The sequence below is a fragment of the Spermophilus citellus genome (assembly GCF_964194105.1).
Source record: "Spermophilus citellus genome assembly, chromosome: 10".
NCBI classification, from domain to species: Eukaryota; Metazoa; Chordata; class Mammalia; order Rodentia; family Sciuridae; genus Spermophilus; species Spermophilus citellus.
The window spans coordinates 113464184-113481802 of record NC_138197.1 but is presented as its reverse complement, the minus strand read 5'-3'; the positions used below and the strand labels follow the sequence as shown (position 1 = coordinate 113481802).

The 17619-nt window shown below is 37.9% G+C and overlaps 1 protein-coding gene across 1 annotated transcript in view; it reads right to left on the bottom strand.

Annotated features, from left to right (window-relative positions):
* Positions 1–17619, bottom strand: part of CFAP54 (cilia and flagella associated protein 54) — a gene marked incomplete at its 3' end in the record, with an annotated part of 282789 nt that overhangs the window by 27615 nt on the left and 237555 nt on the right. The window contains exons 64-66 of the mRNA XM_081309497.1: positions 14057–14227; positions 9137–9243; positions 5621–5762 (exon numbers count right to left, since the gene is read on the bottom strand). Of these exons, the coding sequence (XP_081165623.1) occupies positions 5621–5762; positions 9137–9243; positions 14057–14227 (420 nt within the window). The remainder of the gene's footprint in view (positions 1–5620; positions 5763–9136; positions 9244–14056; positions 14228–17619) is intronic.

Genomic DNA, 17619 nt, shown 5'->3' with positions numbered 1-17619 from the left:
ACACACACACACACACACACACACACAATCTATGTAAATAAGATTTTAAAAATAATAAATTGGAATAGTTTTCATCAACAGCCCTACCAATGAAAAATAAGGATTACAGAAACCTTGCCCTTCTGTATAGTATAGAATCTGCATCATGGAGAAGTCAGTCAGAAAGTTGGACTACATAATAAAGATCTAAGTGAGAGGAGGAAGAAGAAACAAAATGCTGCACACTAGCTGGAGGAAGAGTGTTAGGAGTTTAAGCCAGTGTTAGGGTTGCTGCGGATGTCGGGAGATACCAGAGCTGGTGCTACAGTTTGGATAGGGCATCACTATGTCCCCCAGAGGTTCATGTGATTCAAGGCTGGATCCCCAGAGTGGCAGCCCTGGGAGATGTTGTGGAGGTAGGGTCTAGTAATAGGTCCTTAGGTCATGAGGGGGAGCATGATCTCAGTAATAGTTCTCTGTAACCCCTAGAATTCTCTTGAGAGAGAAGTTATAAAAGGATCAAGCCTAGCCCATCTAGCTCTCCCTCTACTTCCCAGTTCAAGATGTGATCTTCAGTTGTTGTTATACCATCTGCCATCTACACTGGGCCCCTCACCAGAGTCAGAGTCTGAACTTTGAATCTCCAAAACAGTGAGCTTAATAGACCTCTTTTCTTCCTAGGTAGCATATGTCAGTAATTTCATTACAGTTGCAAATGCTAGCTAATACAGCTGAGAAAAAACTGAAAGTAGTTTTGCTATGTGTTATTAAAAATTCACCCTAGCTTTTTCACTGTTGTGACTAAAAGACCTGACAAGAACAATTTTAGAAGAGGAGAAGTTTATTTGGGGGCTCAGAGTTTCAGAGGTTGTAGTCCACAAATAGCCAGCTTGATTCTTCAGGGCCCGCAGCAAGGCAGAACATCACGGTGTAAGGGTATGATGAAGGGAATCAGCTCAAGCCATCACACCAGGAAGGAGACAGAAGAGAGCTCAGCTCTCCAAATATGTGCCCCAGAGGCACACCCCCAAAGACCTACCTCCTCCAGCCATACCCTACCTGCCTTCAGTTATTACTTAGTTAATCCCTATAGGGGATTAATTCACCAATTGGGTTAAGGCTCTCATAATCCAATCATTCCATATGAAAACCTTGTATTGTCTCACACATGAGATTTTGAGGGATACCTAATATCTAAACTATAATATCCCTAAATGTTCTTATGAGAAATTCTGAAAGATATAGAATGTTTCCAGTGATTTTCAACATCACACTTCAAATGCCACTTTGCTGAGAAGGCTGGCAGGTGGTTGGAATCATTATGAATGACCACTGGGTACTATATATGGCCACATTCATACAATGTTTAAGCTTCTCCATCTGTATTCATTCCTGAATGTCTTCACATCCCCAGGCCTAGAACACTTTTTCACATAATGGTTTCTCAGAAAGAATTTGATAATTGAAGCTCATGTTCAATTATATTTTTCTATATGCTTTTATAGGACTTTGATTTTTCAAATATGACTGTATACTAATTTTAATTGCCTTGTACCATCCAGGTATACCTTAAATATTTGCCAAATTAATCATAGGTGATCTGGAAAACTTGTATTCAGCTTCCTATATCAGTATACTATTGTTCCAAATAAGGGTTTGCATCTTTCATATACTTTTAAAAGTCTGGTATGCTCTGAACATGCCCTTGAGCTCTCTAAAAGATTAAAATAACTCAGTTATTCTGAGACAGTGTTGTTCATTTCAGAAGGGTACACAGGTTTTCAAGCAAGAAGTGATTGGAAGACCTGTTCTGTAGCTCTCGCTCCTAATTTTAACTTAAATTAATATCTATATTCTAAAGTTCTTGGCTTATTTTAGAAAAGAAAAAAGGAGGGAGTGAGAAAGAATGTGATTTACTATCCCACATATCATCCAAAGGCACATTTTTGGACTCTTATAGTCCATAACCCACCAACAATATATATTGTAATAGAAATAAATATATCAGATTATAGAAGTTATGAAATCCTATCCAATTCCAGACCAGAAACCATCTCGTCAAGTGTTCTAGTTAACTTCTAATTAGCTCCAAGTGAAGGTTGTCATGACAATGAATGACCAAATTTAGTCAATGAGATTTATTTGCTATAACCCAGAATCTAGCTTCCCTCCCCCTCCCCTGCCCCCATGCTGGTTAGTATTATGGGAAAAAAGGAAAAAGAAAAAGTTTACTTTACTTCCATTTCTCAACTTTCAAATGCTGTGAGTTAATTTGCTTATCAATTCACCCAAACAAATATTAGTATTTCTTCCATCTGGTGATGTTCTTTCATATAGAGATAAGAACTGGGACACATCTAAAATGCCCTGTTTTAAAGATAAGGAAACACTTTCAAGGTACATAAAACAAATTTAAAAATTAAAAAACGAACATCAAATTTGAGAGAAATTTGTTCTACTCCAGGGTGGATGCACTGGCACTTACCATTCAGACCTGGAAATGAAAGCAAGCCACAAACCTTCACCAAGTCAAGGCAGGTCCTCTGGATTCCTGCTTGCACTTACATTCAAACACCACTCTCTCCTCGTCCCTATTTATTCCTGATTTGTTTATATTCACAGACAACCTCCTGACTTAGATACTTGGCTCTTTGTTATGAATTCAATACCTACACACCATGGACATTCTGGTGACTCTCATTCCACCCAAAGAACTCATCTTTCCACCTAAAAGCAGTATTTGAGCACAAAGATTATGTACTTTAGAGATGAAGGGAAATTATTCCTGGAAAGGATAACTGAATGGACCTTAGATAGTAAAATTGAGTGGTACAGTACACTCTAGAATCTCTACTCTTATGGATGCTCATTCTCCTGTCTCAGTCAATCTAAGTTGAAAAGACAAATGAGTTTGGGTTAAAACTGTAAAGGAGTGGATTTAGTGACATTTTCAGCAGAGAATATTCTAGACTATGGCTCAAAGACAGCAATCTGATAGGTTTTTTTTCTATTACTGAAAAACTGAGTATTAGTGTTCTAAAAAAGAATTGTTTAAATTAAAAGTTTAATTCTTGAAAATAGATATGAAACACAACATACACTTTATTTAAAAAAAAACTACATGTACAAAATCTCTTGAGTTTGAGATAGTCTGATCTATTGGAGGACTTATTTTAGGGACTCAGGATAGTATATCAGTAAGCATCTTAATTCATATTGCAACATCTGAAGACACTGAAAAAGATATACAACCAAAATTCTAAGACATCTGTTCTATGATAAATGTAGGCACAGAGCACAGAAGCCACAAATGCTGGGAGCTGGCATTTTGTAAAGGCTAACTATACTTGCCTGATAGATTCTCTTACATCTGGACTGGGTGCCTTTGTAATAATGAAAATCATATTCATTCACTCTGTTGGTAAATTAAGACTGAAAATTCCAGCAAGAATACTCTGAAAATTGAGAAAGTTGCCAACTTTTATGCCTTCGCATAATGAAAGTACATGGATAGATACATAAGAAAACAAAGAGCCACATCAAGAATATTCTTTAAGAATTAAAAATGTTTTGTTACTGGTAACCAATGAAATATTAACCCAGCCAAAAATTACTTAAGAAAAAGTTCTACAAGACCCAAAATAAAGGGAAAATCCTAAAAGCTTTCAGATTTAAAAAAAAAAAAAAAAGAGGGATGAGACCTAAATTGTTGGGTACTCAACCAGGAAAGCAGCAAAGAGAGGTTCAGAATCAAAGTCACAGCTGGCACTGAGAGCATCCAGCCTTCAACTGGACAGAGAGGATGGAAGGTTCCAGGAGGAAAATGGGATCAGGACATCGTATGATCAGTATAAACCCCTGAGAAAAATTTATGGATAAACACAAGAAAACTCATGTAAATTAAGTATAAAAGCCAAGTCAAGAAAGAAAAAAAAAACACAGCATGTTAATCTGACTCAGCTGTGAACATTATTACAGGATCATAATCAACACTAATATCAAATAAATTTTGTGATTTGACTATATTAAGATGGGAAGGGAAAAGGAAAAGTTTGGAGAACATAATTAGCTAAATCTGTATATACCGTAACAGAAAATCAATAGATGGTATCCAAAAACTTGACACCTGAAGAACCGTTTTTGTGTTTGTCATTAGTGCTACTCAGCAGTATTTCCGACTGTCAGACTTCCATGCTGGTAGAGGGATTGTTGGTTTCACATGTGACTTACTTGGCAAACAAAATGTTAGTGGAAGTGACATGACGAAAACTCAGAGCCAATATGACTTGCCCCCCTTCTTCCCTCCTGCCTCAGTGACTGTGATGTTGCACATGATGGTATGTCGCCAGCCTCGATGCTGACATGTGGAGACATGGAGGAGGCAACTCACTGCTCATAAGTGACACTGCATATTATTTACAGATTTGGAAACAAATAAAAGAGTCAGCTTAAAGAGCTAAAAATTGTCTTTGCAGAGCAGGATGGTGAAGCAAGGAGAAGATGGACAGGAGATCACTCCTTTTTGTTTTAGGTCCTTTAGATCTATTTTGTCTTCTTAAAAAAAAGTCTACATTCACTACAAAGTATATATCTTGAGAAATTAAATTAATATGCAAATAGAAATTTAAAGAACCAATGATTAGAATACAAAATGTGTTCTCTACCCTTACTCCCTAGAGAATAAAGGATTTCCATCCCACTCTGAAAGAAGAAGGAATACTTCAATTGCTTTGGGGCCGTTACTAATTTTCTTCAGGAGACAGGAATGATTTAACTGATGGGTGAGTCACCAACAGAGCATGGTAGACTCAACCTCTTCTGGGCAATCTTTCTTTATGTATGTGGGAGCACCCTACCTGCAGGAATATTATTTTCTGTTCCCATGTGCAGTAAGCTTGGTAGGGAGCTGAGGGGGGAGGGGAAGACCATGTAGTTACACCTATGTGCTAGGTGACTGTGCATAGGTGGGCAAGTCTGGATAATTTGGTAGTAAAATATTGATAAGCTCATTTGACCACAGATTGAAAGACATGTTTGTTAATCAGCTTTATCAGTAATGACATTGATATTTTGAATCTCCATATATCCATATCTTGTGCCCCATTTCAGAACTCAAGAGGGGGAGAGAAGAAATGATCCCCTCCTCCAGAACAAACACTGGTCAGCACAGAAAACACTCAGATTATCAGGGGATTAATCACCCCTCTACCACTTCTTTGGTGGAAAAAAAAAAAACATGAGCATAAAAAATGTCTGAAAACATATATGCTTCTCTGTACTTTCTAGTTCTTATTCACACACTTGGGGATACAAATATTTAAATAACAGAATGAAAAAAGCTAGAAAGCATTGTCTCTTGGGATTCATAGTCATATCTAAACAGTCTCTGGATGGGCTTCTTTCATTCGCTGTCAATATTCTTGTAATCAGTATGCTTAGAAGAGCTCTGAAGGAAACATAGTGGCAAAAAGTTGGGTCACATCTGGTACTAGCAGTAAAGAAAACAGAGGGCAGAAGAATCTCAAGTTCAAGTTTAGTTACATAGTTCTGTTCTGACAAATTAAAATATAACTTAAATAATTATGCATAATGACACCCATCCTGCAACAAAAATGCTTCTTTCTATGGTTTAATAACTTACTTCTATATCTTTACCAATTGGTTTCTCTTCTGTTTCATCCATTTTATATATATCCTCATTTGCAGTATTTTCAGGAGTTGCTGGCAATGATAGTTCAGCTATTTGTGCAAGATTAGAAAGTTTCTCATGAACTGAAATAACCCTAAAAATGACAAACATATGAGTATTTTATTTGAAAAGAAAGGCATTTTAAATTTTTGAACCAATAAAATATATAAAGAAGGCCCTCATTTATTTAACAGCTAGATTTCTAACATCCCCAGACATTATTCCATCACTCCTTCATTCAAGCAACATGAGCAGAGACACTCCCTAACTCTCACGATGTTCATGGTCTACCTACGTACTCAGGTTGATACATATTACAAAACATCAAGGGCACAATGAGAGAAAGGTACACACCCAAATTATTCCTAAAGGTGAAAAAAAAAGAAAATAAATATCTACATGGGCAATAAACAAAAGATTTATTCATAAATAAATCTTAATGCCAGGCTATGTTAGGTTAGCTGACCTGAAGGTGTAATAGTAATGACAAGTTGGCAATGACTTGAAAAGGCCAATGGATGAGCTTACAACTCTTCAGAGTAGTGCACACATCTGTGTGTGTGTGTGTGTGTGTGTGTGTGTGTGTATGTGCACACAGAATGTGGGTGGGGGAGAGGGAAGAAAAATCAAGAAAGAAGGAAAAGCAAGAACCAAAGAGGAGATAGAGGACACAGTGGCAGTGATGATGAATATGGAAAACTTCAGGGGCCCTGGACCAGTGAATAGAGGATGCTCTGAGAGCAAAGGTGGACAGAGGAGGGGAGGCTGAAGGAAGTAGGCTTGCAGCTTAATAAGGCAAACAGTGACCTGCGTGGCCCCCAGCATCCTCTACACCACAGACACAGCAAGAATGTGCATGCATTTGTGATCTGAAGATGAAGACAAATTACTATGGAAACCAATAATCCAGAAAGCAAGAGTACACACAAGAATGTCAATTCTCCAGTCTCCACAGCACTCTCATCTGCAGGAAGGTGTAATAATACTTGATTACCCTAATGATGGTTCTTAACAATAAAAAAGAGTTTTTAAAGTACCTTTAATTATCTATGAAGCTTTTCATTTATACAGAATGTTTTATAAACTTTTCTATTAGAAAGGCAAGAATTAAAATATAACACTGTTGTTAAAAGTTTGTTTGAAAAATTTTCCCATTAAAAAAGGGGTCATCTCCAATAATTCTGGAAACGCTGCCTGATACACTGGAAAGGGAACAGAACTAGGACTTCTGGGACTTGGTGAGTTCCACTTGGTTCTATCACACACCAGCCACAGGACCTCAAGTAGGTCACTTAACCTCTCCGACCCTAAGAGTCCATCTACTGCAAAATGAAAATAATAAAATCTACTTTATCTAACTCTTAGGGCTTTTGTGAGGAAAAAATAAGTAACTATGTATTCTTAACCATAAAAAAACACATAAAGGAAAAGTAATACTCTAAAACACCATTCTTCATTCTAATACCTAGAGAAAGAATTCTTATTTCTCTTCCAAAAATAGCATAAGTCTGGGTGTAGCTCAATGGTAGAGTGCTTGCCTGTCAAGCTGGATTGTTTCAGCTCTGAAAAAAAAAAAGTTTGAGCCAAACTTCCTAATTTTGTTGCTTAGCTATACTGAAGGTCAGGACCCAGCAGGAAGTAGAAAGATGGATGGCAGGAAGCTAAAGGCAGAGACAGTGCACAGAGAACTTGTTCTTGGTCACAACAGCATAATCATCACTGAGAACTACACAGCAACCTTTATGTGAGTTTATTGAAAACACTATTTTTTCTTTGTTGTTGTAAGAAAAACACCACCAATTTTAAAATGCTTTTTCTTTATGAGAACTTAAATTGGAGATGGGAAGATGGGCAACAAAACAAGAATATTCTTTGGCCCATTTGTTTTGAGCCTAATTTACTGCTACTTTGCCTGACAAAGGATGGATGAGTCCTATCTTGACCCTCATCAGCACAGAAGGAATACTAGCCTTAGAGAGAGGGACAGTCTATTTTCAGAGTTCCAGCAAAGGACAGGTGAGATGAAAGATCATCAGGCACCATCCTGTGTGATGGCCTCAGTGACAGAGGTTTGTACCTATTTTGGCAACCCTACTATTGACCACAAACACACTGAAATTAAGGATATTTTAGAACAAATAAAAAGCCACCTATGAGTTTGATGACTTTGTCCTCTACAGAAATTATATTTTTATCTGAAAAAAAAAATCTTACAATGTTCTTGGATTTGTAAGACAAGTGCAAAATTTCCTAATTTTGATGCTTAGTAATGCTGGTATTTGACCTGTGCCTAGGTTTTCTGCCATTCTGGAAGAAACAAAGAAAGAAAGGAAAAAATATTTTAAAATTGGTGGTGTTTTTCTTACAACAACAAAGAAAAAAAAATAGTGTTTTCAATAAACTCACATAAAGGGAGGGAGGGAGGGAGGGAAGGAGGAAGGAAGGAAGGAAGGAAGGAAGGAAGGAAGGAAGGAAGGAAGGAAGGAAGGAAGGAAATTGAAAGCCTGCCAGCTCTTAAAACAACTCTTGTTTTATTCTCTTTCATGGGGAGACCAAGAGGTCCTTCAAAATGAAAACCGTGGAGCAGGAACAGGACTCCAGGGAGAGACAGAGAAGCAGCAGTTCTCTGTTCAGCAAGCTCTGGCTTAATGCCTGGCTAGGCACAGAGCTGACCCTGGCAGGCATGGGTACTAGTGTTCTCAGCTCCCCAAAACATGATCATCCTTCATCTGGCTTGAGCCTATCAATAGTGCAAAAGCTAGGCAGAGCAGATAGTATCACTCCCAGCTTGCACTGGAGGAACAGGGGCTGAGGTCACCGAGCCTTGAATAACAGAGTTAAAAATAAACTAGCTAAGTAATGAAAACCTTTTTAAGAATTAAGAAACAAAAATGTATTAAAATGGAATAGAAGAAGAGAGAAAGCAAGCACAAAAAATATCAGAGATCATTCCTATTTGATGAAGAAGAATCCATGTGACTGAAGCATAGATTTTGAACAATATAAAATGGTACTGAGTATAGAGGGAAATGTGAGATCAGGGAGCTGGTGGGGCTGTAACACAGTACAGAGCCATGTTATTTTCTAAACACATCAAAGTTATAGGCAAAATACAGCACAGACAATGTCCTTGTGCTTGGCCATCTCTGAAGTGTCATGAACTGTCGTTCCCCCAAATGCCCAAGGTGTTGTTATTATTAGTTTTGTTTCCATTTTTCTGGTGAGAAAACTGAGGCACAGAGAGGTTAGGTAAGTTGTTTAGGATTGTGCTGGCAGTAAGGGGTACAACTGGCATTTGAACAAACCACTGAAATATAGTACTCCTCAAAATAAAAGATTCTCCCAAAAATTTCTTGTGAAAGGTTTTCTTCTATGCTTCGCATTGTACATTACTGAAACAGCCTATACTTAAAGAGAAATATCAGCAAAGAGGATTCAGAGAATTGAACATGATCTGGGTTTACTTGCCTGTTCAGTGGAATCCAGAAAGAGTCAACAAATATGTTGCCACAACTGGAAAGTTTAATATCTGAACTCTTCAAGAGCTTTGTGTTGTATGCACACAATAATAAAACCTGTAAGAAAAATAATATGATACAATGACATCAAAAGCAACATCAGGGGCTGGGGTTGTGGCTTAGCAATAGAGCCCCACCTAGCACATGTAAGGCGCTGGGTTCGATTGTCAGCACCACTTAAAAGTAAATAAATAAAATAAAGGCATTATGTACAACTACAGCTAAAAAAAATATTTTAAAAAAGTAACATTAAAGTTATACTTTGCCTCAAAAAATTCAGCATCAGCCCTCAAAGTAATGTCACATCACTTTAAAAAGTTTTTCTTTAGAAAAGCAAAAAGAGGATTTTTCCCCAAAATTTAGTTCAGAGAAATGATATGAACAAGAACTGTACACAGGTCACAGATGAAAAAGAATACTATTTGGAATAGTAAATTATTTTTGAAAAGTGACATTTCATACTGTAAGCTTAAATTTCAGCATTTGAAGGCCCGCTGTAGTAATACTACACCTGAACCTGGTGGATCTCCATCTTGATTTCTTGTTACTCCTCAGTGTGGACCTATGATGTTCCCCTCCTCTCCTCTCCATTCATTCAACCCACTCACAACTTTCCAGGACCCACCTCTAAGATGAGACTTCTCTTAATTACTCGCATTCTAGTAATTTCTCTGTTGTTTGCATTCTGATAATTTTTAGAGTGAGGCCCATACAATATGGCACCTATTTACAGTCATGGAGTCATAGAATTTGAGATTCACAGAACCATAGAGATGATCTGGTCAAATTCCCTCATTTTAGATATAATAAAGTTAAAGCCCAAGCCTGGTCATCAAAACTGACTGATTAAGCACAATGTTATTTATCTCTGCTTCCTTGAAAAAACAAACTAAAATAAGAGTAAAGGGAATTTTTTTAAGCACCAAGGACAGAAAGAAGAAGAGAGGAGGCGAAACAGACAATGTTAGCAGCATTCTGAAGGAAGAAAACACTTGGAAAACTCAGCAGAGAGGAAAAGCTGTGCCTTAAGTGACTTGAGGAATTGCCAACAGGAAGCATGACCTAAAACTGAAAAGGCTCCAGGACTGGAGGTGTAGGCACCTTAGAAGGCAGGAGTGGGTAGGACTGCAAACAGGAGCGTTGGACAAATGCTTCCCCGCCCTTCTCAGAGCCCACAGAGCCAGGAGAGCCCAAATCCCCTTGCCACCTCTCTCTTGGATGAAATTCTTCCATTTTGCTCTCTGCTGATATGAAGTCTTGAGGATCTATGCTCAGGGACATTGGGGACAGGGGTTAGGTGCTGGAGTGAAAATATTGGAATTAATATATTCTGAATGCACGATATCCCCTTACTCCATCACAGCCTCTTCCCAGAATGTAGGTAACAAAGCAGGTGTCCAAGAAAATCCTCTGTGGGGGAAATTGACCAGTTAAAGAGAAAAGAGCCGCAGATGCTGACATTTCTGCAAACTTAAGTGAAACTGCTGGCTCCGTCTGCAGATATCCTCCAATGAGGCCCATAAATCAGGAAGCCTGACCCCAGACGCTCCTCAGGGCCTCACTTCAAACACCTACAGTCAGTCAAGAGTTCAGAGCAGGAAATGAAAGGCAGATGCCAAAACCAACAGAGGAAAGGAACTGGAAGAATCAGATACAACACAGAGAGCAGAAGAAAGCTTCAATGGAACCATAATTAGTACCTGCAGGGAAAAGGACAAAGTTGGTGTCCATGAAGTAGGAACACATGCTATTAAAATAGAACCACTGGAAAACAAGTAAGCACTCTAAAAATTAAAAAAATTAACATAACAACTAAATAATCAGTAAAAGATTTGAAACATAAACTTGAATCTCATCTCCTCTAAAGTGAAACCTAAATCTGAAATCATAGATAATAGAGGAGAAAAGATTAGCAAACTAAATACTTGGTCCAATAGATTCAATAGTCAAGAAGACACAGAGATATCAGAGGCAAGGAAACTGTCAAAGAAAAAAAATCTCTATGAACTGAAGTACGCTACTTTCCAGATTGAAAAGGGCATCCTAAAAATCCAGCACAATGGATAAAAGACCTAAGCCAAAGCACACTGTGGAATCCTAATACACAGGGAATAGAAGAAAGAGCCCGGAACTTCCAGCATCACATATGAAGACCTAGGATCTCACTGCTGGGCATATTTCTAAAGGAAATAAAATCAGTATGTCAAAGAGATATCTACTCTCGAATACTTATCACAGCAATGTTCACAATAGCTGAGATATGGACACAACCGAGTGTCCATCAAACAGATGAATGGGTAAAGGACTATATTCATAAAAGAATACAATTCAGCAATAAAAAAACAAAGAATAAAATTCTGTCATTGGTGATAATGTGGATGAACCTGGAGGACAATGTTAAGTGAAACAGGGGGGACAGAGAAAGACAAGGGCCTAATGATGTCACGGGCTTCACAGAGTGAAGATTCCAGAACATAGTACACTCTGCTCAAGTTCTCACTAGTATTATCATCTTGTGAGCCTCATGAGCTTCAACCAGTTATTCAACACCAAACACTACACTGAGGTCCTAAAATGATGAGTAGATGAATGCACAAATACACCCATATTTATATCATCCAATAAATTTCATTCAGTATTCTTCCAAAACTAGGATTTGGTGTCTGAGAAGATCTAGTTCCTCTAAGCCAACATTTTTCAATTTTTTTCCCTGAATTTTATGACAGCAACTATCTTCCATTATGAACAATTCATACATACTTTCTGTTAAGCAAGGGAAAATGTATCCAAACTAGGAAATGGGAACACAGAATATTCTGCATCTTTTCTTGTGGCTTGCAAAAATCACTGTTTAAACCAGAATTTGTTGGAACCTGGCTTCTCATCTATGTTTGACCCCAGTTTGTGCGTTCTTGCTAATTTTCAAACTTGATTATTGAGGGCAAACTTTGCTTATCTAATTATATGCAGATGTAGTCTTTACATTTGACTCTTCCACATTGTTTCTGAAAGCAGCATGCGGACGTCATAGCCCATCCTGCCCTTGCCTGAGATGTACATTGCCGTGGCACGCAACAAATTCATTCCTTGTCACTGCAGGTGAATTCGGGTTGGCATGAAATAACCACACCGAGACAGAGAAAATACCTTTTTCTTGGGATTCTTTAGAGACGGCCCCTCTGCTCCAGCTCCCACAAGGGAGGCAGGAAAAAAGAGAGGGGAGAATGTCCTGAAGCCCCTTTTAATTGAGGGGAAGACAGTAGAGAAAGTTCCATCCCAATGAGGGGGGTCAGGTTTCAGGAGGTTGAGTCGTGATGTCTTGTGATCAGCAGATTGACTGACATCTTGGAAAGCCACACCGATCTCAGGTGCTGTGAGGATCATCAGCAGAGCGAGTGAAAAGGACACAGATGTCACCAGCGCAAACAGAGAGGCAACCTCAGCCCGTCCACTCACGCACTCATGCTCCTAGTTCACACGCAGCCCGTGGCTGGCGCACCACAATCCGTGATGTTTTTCTGACCTTATGAAATGGACTTCATGCCCTATTTCTTATTCTTTTAACTTGTTGCTTAGGTAAACCTTCTGTTTCTCAACTAGGTAACCCTTCTTTTTGCTGGCTTTCTTGATAGAAAGTAAATAAATTCTGACTTACAATGAAATTTTATTTTTACAACATAGACCACGAAGCAAAATATTCAGAATACAATATTTTTTACCTACCGTATGTGAGGCATTCTGATATTTTTTTCTTGTGTTTCATTTTCTTTATGCTACTCATGAGCCAGTATATTGATTCCCTGAGCTATTAGTCTTTTTGGAACCACTATTTGGAAACTGCTTTAGTAAATTTCTCTAAAAGATATTATAGATTCATTATTCATTATTTTTAAAACATATATGGAATATCTATCCAGGACAGGCCTCTGTGGGGTGGGAAGGACAGCACACACTGTTCTCCATATCCACTTCTGCATTCACAGGTTGAAACTATTTAGGGAAAAAAAAATTGTATCCAAACTGAACTTCACAGATTTCATCTTTTCTTGTCATTATTCCCTAAACAACACAGTATAATAACTATTTTTATATCATTTACATTGTATTAGGTATTATAAGTAAACTAGAGGTGATCTAAAGTACAGGGAAGAACATAAATAGGTTATATGCCAATGCAACAAAATTTCATGAGAGACTTGCGCATCTGTGGATTTTGATATCCTTAGAGAATCCTAGAACCAATCCCCAGAGGATACTGAGGGATAACTGAATTTTAAAAAGTAGGAAATAACTTCAAATAAATCTGGGAAGTGATACTTTAAAGTTTCTCTTTTCATCTGTATAAAAAGAAATATATAATTGGCTGAGAGTTAGTAGCAAGTTTCCAGCCTAAGGAAGCAGGATGAAGGAGCCAGTGTGAGAAGAGAGAGAGGCCCAGGAGGCTTCAGGATTTGACAGAGGTCATATGAGTCAGGAGCTGCAGGAGCTACCAGAGGCACAGCTAGAGGGGACAACACTCGTGCTCTGGGAAGTGCAATAGAAGACCAATATGGATGGAGAAAAGCAAATAAAAATGCTGAACAGGGGAAAAGTATATGGCAAACATCTTATGGGAAAAAGCCTGAGGCTCTTCTTAGAAAAAGTAGCAATCAAAGGAATTCTATAGTGGAAGGTTCCCCTGCAAAAGGCTATATTGACCAACTGTTCCATTTTTAAAAGCTTGACCCATTTTCAAGAATCTCCTAGAATCTTAACCACTATTCAATTGCCAATAGTTCAGGGACTGACACTTGCTGCCGTTTAAGTTGAAATGGTCTAGTTAAACTTTATATCTAAGCAGAAGACTTAGCTTTGTCATTATATTCCATACCATAGGTTCTCCTTCCTTTGGAGGTCTTTCCAGGGGAGGAATGTACCACTGAAAGCAAAGTTCTTTGTTTACAGTTGGTACTACCATTTCTGATGACGTAACGTCCACAGAAGATGTACTGGAAAGAAGTTTTGAAGAAAAGATAGACTGCAGGGAACTGTCATGATATATCTAGGGAACAACAATGACAACAACAAAATTCATGTTAGTTTAACTGCTTATAATGAACTCGTTCAATATTTAAAGAAAATTAATTGATTGTATTGGAAAATTCTGAGAATTTTCTCATCTTGTTTTACAAAGGTAATCTTTAAACTGTCTCTAGGTCACTATAGATTCTGCTATAATAAAAATATGCTTTAAAACCCAGCAGACTTGACAAATCTCTTCCACTTAGTGAATTTTGAGAGGAATGATCTGGAGGGGAAAATACCCATGCCACCTTCTCAAGTTCATCACTGTTTCTAAGAAACATCTTCTATGTTGTCTTTGGTTTATTCATTGGTGAATACACTGAGAGTGTGGCTATAATTTAGTATCTATTTTCCAGTCACGGTGCCATATACAAAACAAGACACAGTTTTTGCTCTGAAAGGTGAAAACTCATGGCCCTCATTCCCTCTTTTAATGACTGTAGCTGATTTATAAGTTCAAGTCTTTGGTGAATCTGGGCCCAAATTCTTTTATAGAAATTGGTCAACTAAGTCAAGAGTCTTCAAGAAATCTCAGTGTGTAGAATGCAAATTCATAAATTATTTAATTGTCCAAGGCAGCTAAGAAAACAAAGCACGGTGGCTGTGTATCAACAAAAAGACAGGCTAGCCAGATAGATAATAACAGTGCTAACAGTATCTTCAGTATAAAAAGGACTGACAATGGAGGGAAAACCATTTTCAAGATCAACTTCATATCATTCCCAGGATCACAGCACAGTAGCTGAGAAGCAGTGCCTCTGTTGCCCTATTTCTGACATCAAAGGTTTGTGGACTGAGTGGAACATGTCAGTGCCAGAAACAAATGCTTGGTGTTTCTATAAGGTTTTGTCCTTCCCGTTATTTCTTAACCTATTCAGGATACAATGCAAGTCCTCAAAATAAAATAAAAAGAGAAAGACAGTGACCTTTCAAGTTGCCTACTGATAAAAGAAAAAAGATGTTTTGACTGCAAGGTAATATTAAGTGTGAAAACTTTTCAAAAATGTCTGCAGGCTATCATAAAAGCTATGATACTTTAAAGCATAACCAACATAAAAAAATAAGCAAGATTGTGAGGGTTAAATAGACCCTCAAAGTTGCATAATTAAGACTAATGCCATGTCAGACAATTCACAAAAACAAAACAAAACAAACAAACAAACAAAACAGGTAAATAATTCAAAAAAATAATTTCTCCCATTTTCCCATAACTGAGTAACTCTCAGAGATTCTGACAATGATTTGAGCAAATAATTCATATTTCATCACTAGCTAAGTATAAAAGAATAAGAACCAAATACCTTTACTTTGATATATGCAGTATCTTGTACCATGATGGGCTAATAACAGTAAATTGTAATAGAAGTCAATATCAAAACAGGTATATAGGTTTCCATTATCTTTAAAGTACTGTAATATCTTATATAATTAAGGTAATTGATTATATAAGCCAATTGAAGAGTTATACACTAAGTACTTTTTATATGCTTTCTCTGTTCTTTGAAAAGAATGAAAGGACGGACCTACCTAGTGAACCCTAGGTTGCCACAGTCCTATAAACAACGAACCGCTTTGCACTAGTCATATATTTGACCTTGCACAGACTGTTGCTGGCACACATAGCATTAGCATAAGTAGCTCAGTATCATGTACAGTTCTAAACATGTCTTTTTAGTGGAATTTTCAATGAAATTGGCTTGGCTTTGTTTTCCCCTCACAAAGCTCCAATAGACATCACGACGACATGGAGATTCACACAACTGATGAGCACAACACACAGCAATGATTGTTCTGGAAAAGGCATCTACTTCTTGCAGGAAAAGCAGGTTGAAGTATCAAATTGTGGGAAGAGTTTGATTGAAATAGCCTCCTGAGTGATTAAAGCCTCAAAAATGTTATTATAAAAATCAGCCAAGCTTGGCATTCATATAAAAAAAAAATCCAAAAAGGCTTTATGCTCGTTAGCTGTCTACCCTAGTGAAACAAACACATGATTAGGTAGCTCGCACCTGTCAGGCAAGTGACAGTGATCTCTAGAGCTGATTATCCTGGGAGAGTGTTACACTAATTATATCAAAAAAGAGCAAACAGGGTGAATAACTCTTTGATAACACTGTTGCCATTAGAAATGTCTCCTGTATTTACAAGATATTCAAAGTCGTACCTTTGGAGCATCATCCTTGGGAGCTGGGTAATAGTAGGTTGCCCTTAATGCTAAAATACCTTGCAGAGCTCCTTTCAGAGCACATATGAAGAAGTCACACATATTAGTTTCCAAAGTTTTATTCAATAACCACAACAACAGATCCAATAAAACTACTTTCATAGCCTTCCCTATTCTCTGTCCCCTACTTTAAAACAACAGAGGTGTCTGGGAAATATCGCAGCAATCCTCAAAGAGAACCTCAGTTCCTGGGGAAGGGGATGTGGGTTCAGAATGGGAATCTGGTGTTACATAGATGGAAACAATTTCATCCCACATCCACTGATTCCTTCCTTTGGGGTGGGGTGGGGGTAGAGACATCAACATTAGATTCCCAGCCTGTCTACTTCCTCACTCACTCCTCTCCCTGGGGGATACTGATTTGATTGGTAATTTAGGAAAAGTGAATCTTTACTGGGAGTGAACACTCTCTGTTCCTTCATACAACAGATTTTTGAGGGGCCTGTGTCCACACGAAGTGACCTATAATCACCCAATAATGTATGACTGGATTGACAAATCTTCCTACTTTGGTATTCATTACTTGGAAGTAATGAATTCACCAGTAGTATATAACCTTCTTCCTATAATGTCAACTTCATGACCATAAGGTAGGTATTTTTAAGTCTTGATCCATCTTATTCTTTTCTCTTATTTGTCAAATGATTTAGAATCTGGGCAAGAAGGTGGGTGCTGAGTATCAAGCATGGCACAAAAGTCTAGAATCCAGGAAGGACAGGAAAGTCCTTTGGAAAATCTTCCCATGTGATCCCAAGACATTGCTCTGGGGACAACTCCATAATCCCTTGGGAATCACTTCTTTAACTGAATTCTTAAAAATTCCTTAAAGAGTTTTACCACAACTTTCTTCAACTCACAACTTATTAACTAAATCATCTGACTCTCTTGAGTAGAAGGGCAGGAATGACCAAAAGAATGATCTTTAAAACTTTTTATTATTATCTACCCAAAACATAAGGTTGCTATATTGTAGTAGAATAAGATGAACGAAGGCTCTCACTCTGGAATGAGCCAAATTTTTCAGATCACTGCTCTGGGACAGTTTGCATCAGAAACATAGACATGTCTGGTATAGGAAAGTCTATGATTGTAAACATAAAGAGTTAGGTGGGGGCTGGGGTTGTGGCTCAGTGGTATAGCACTTG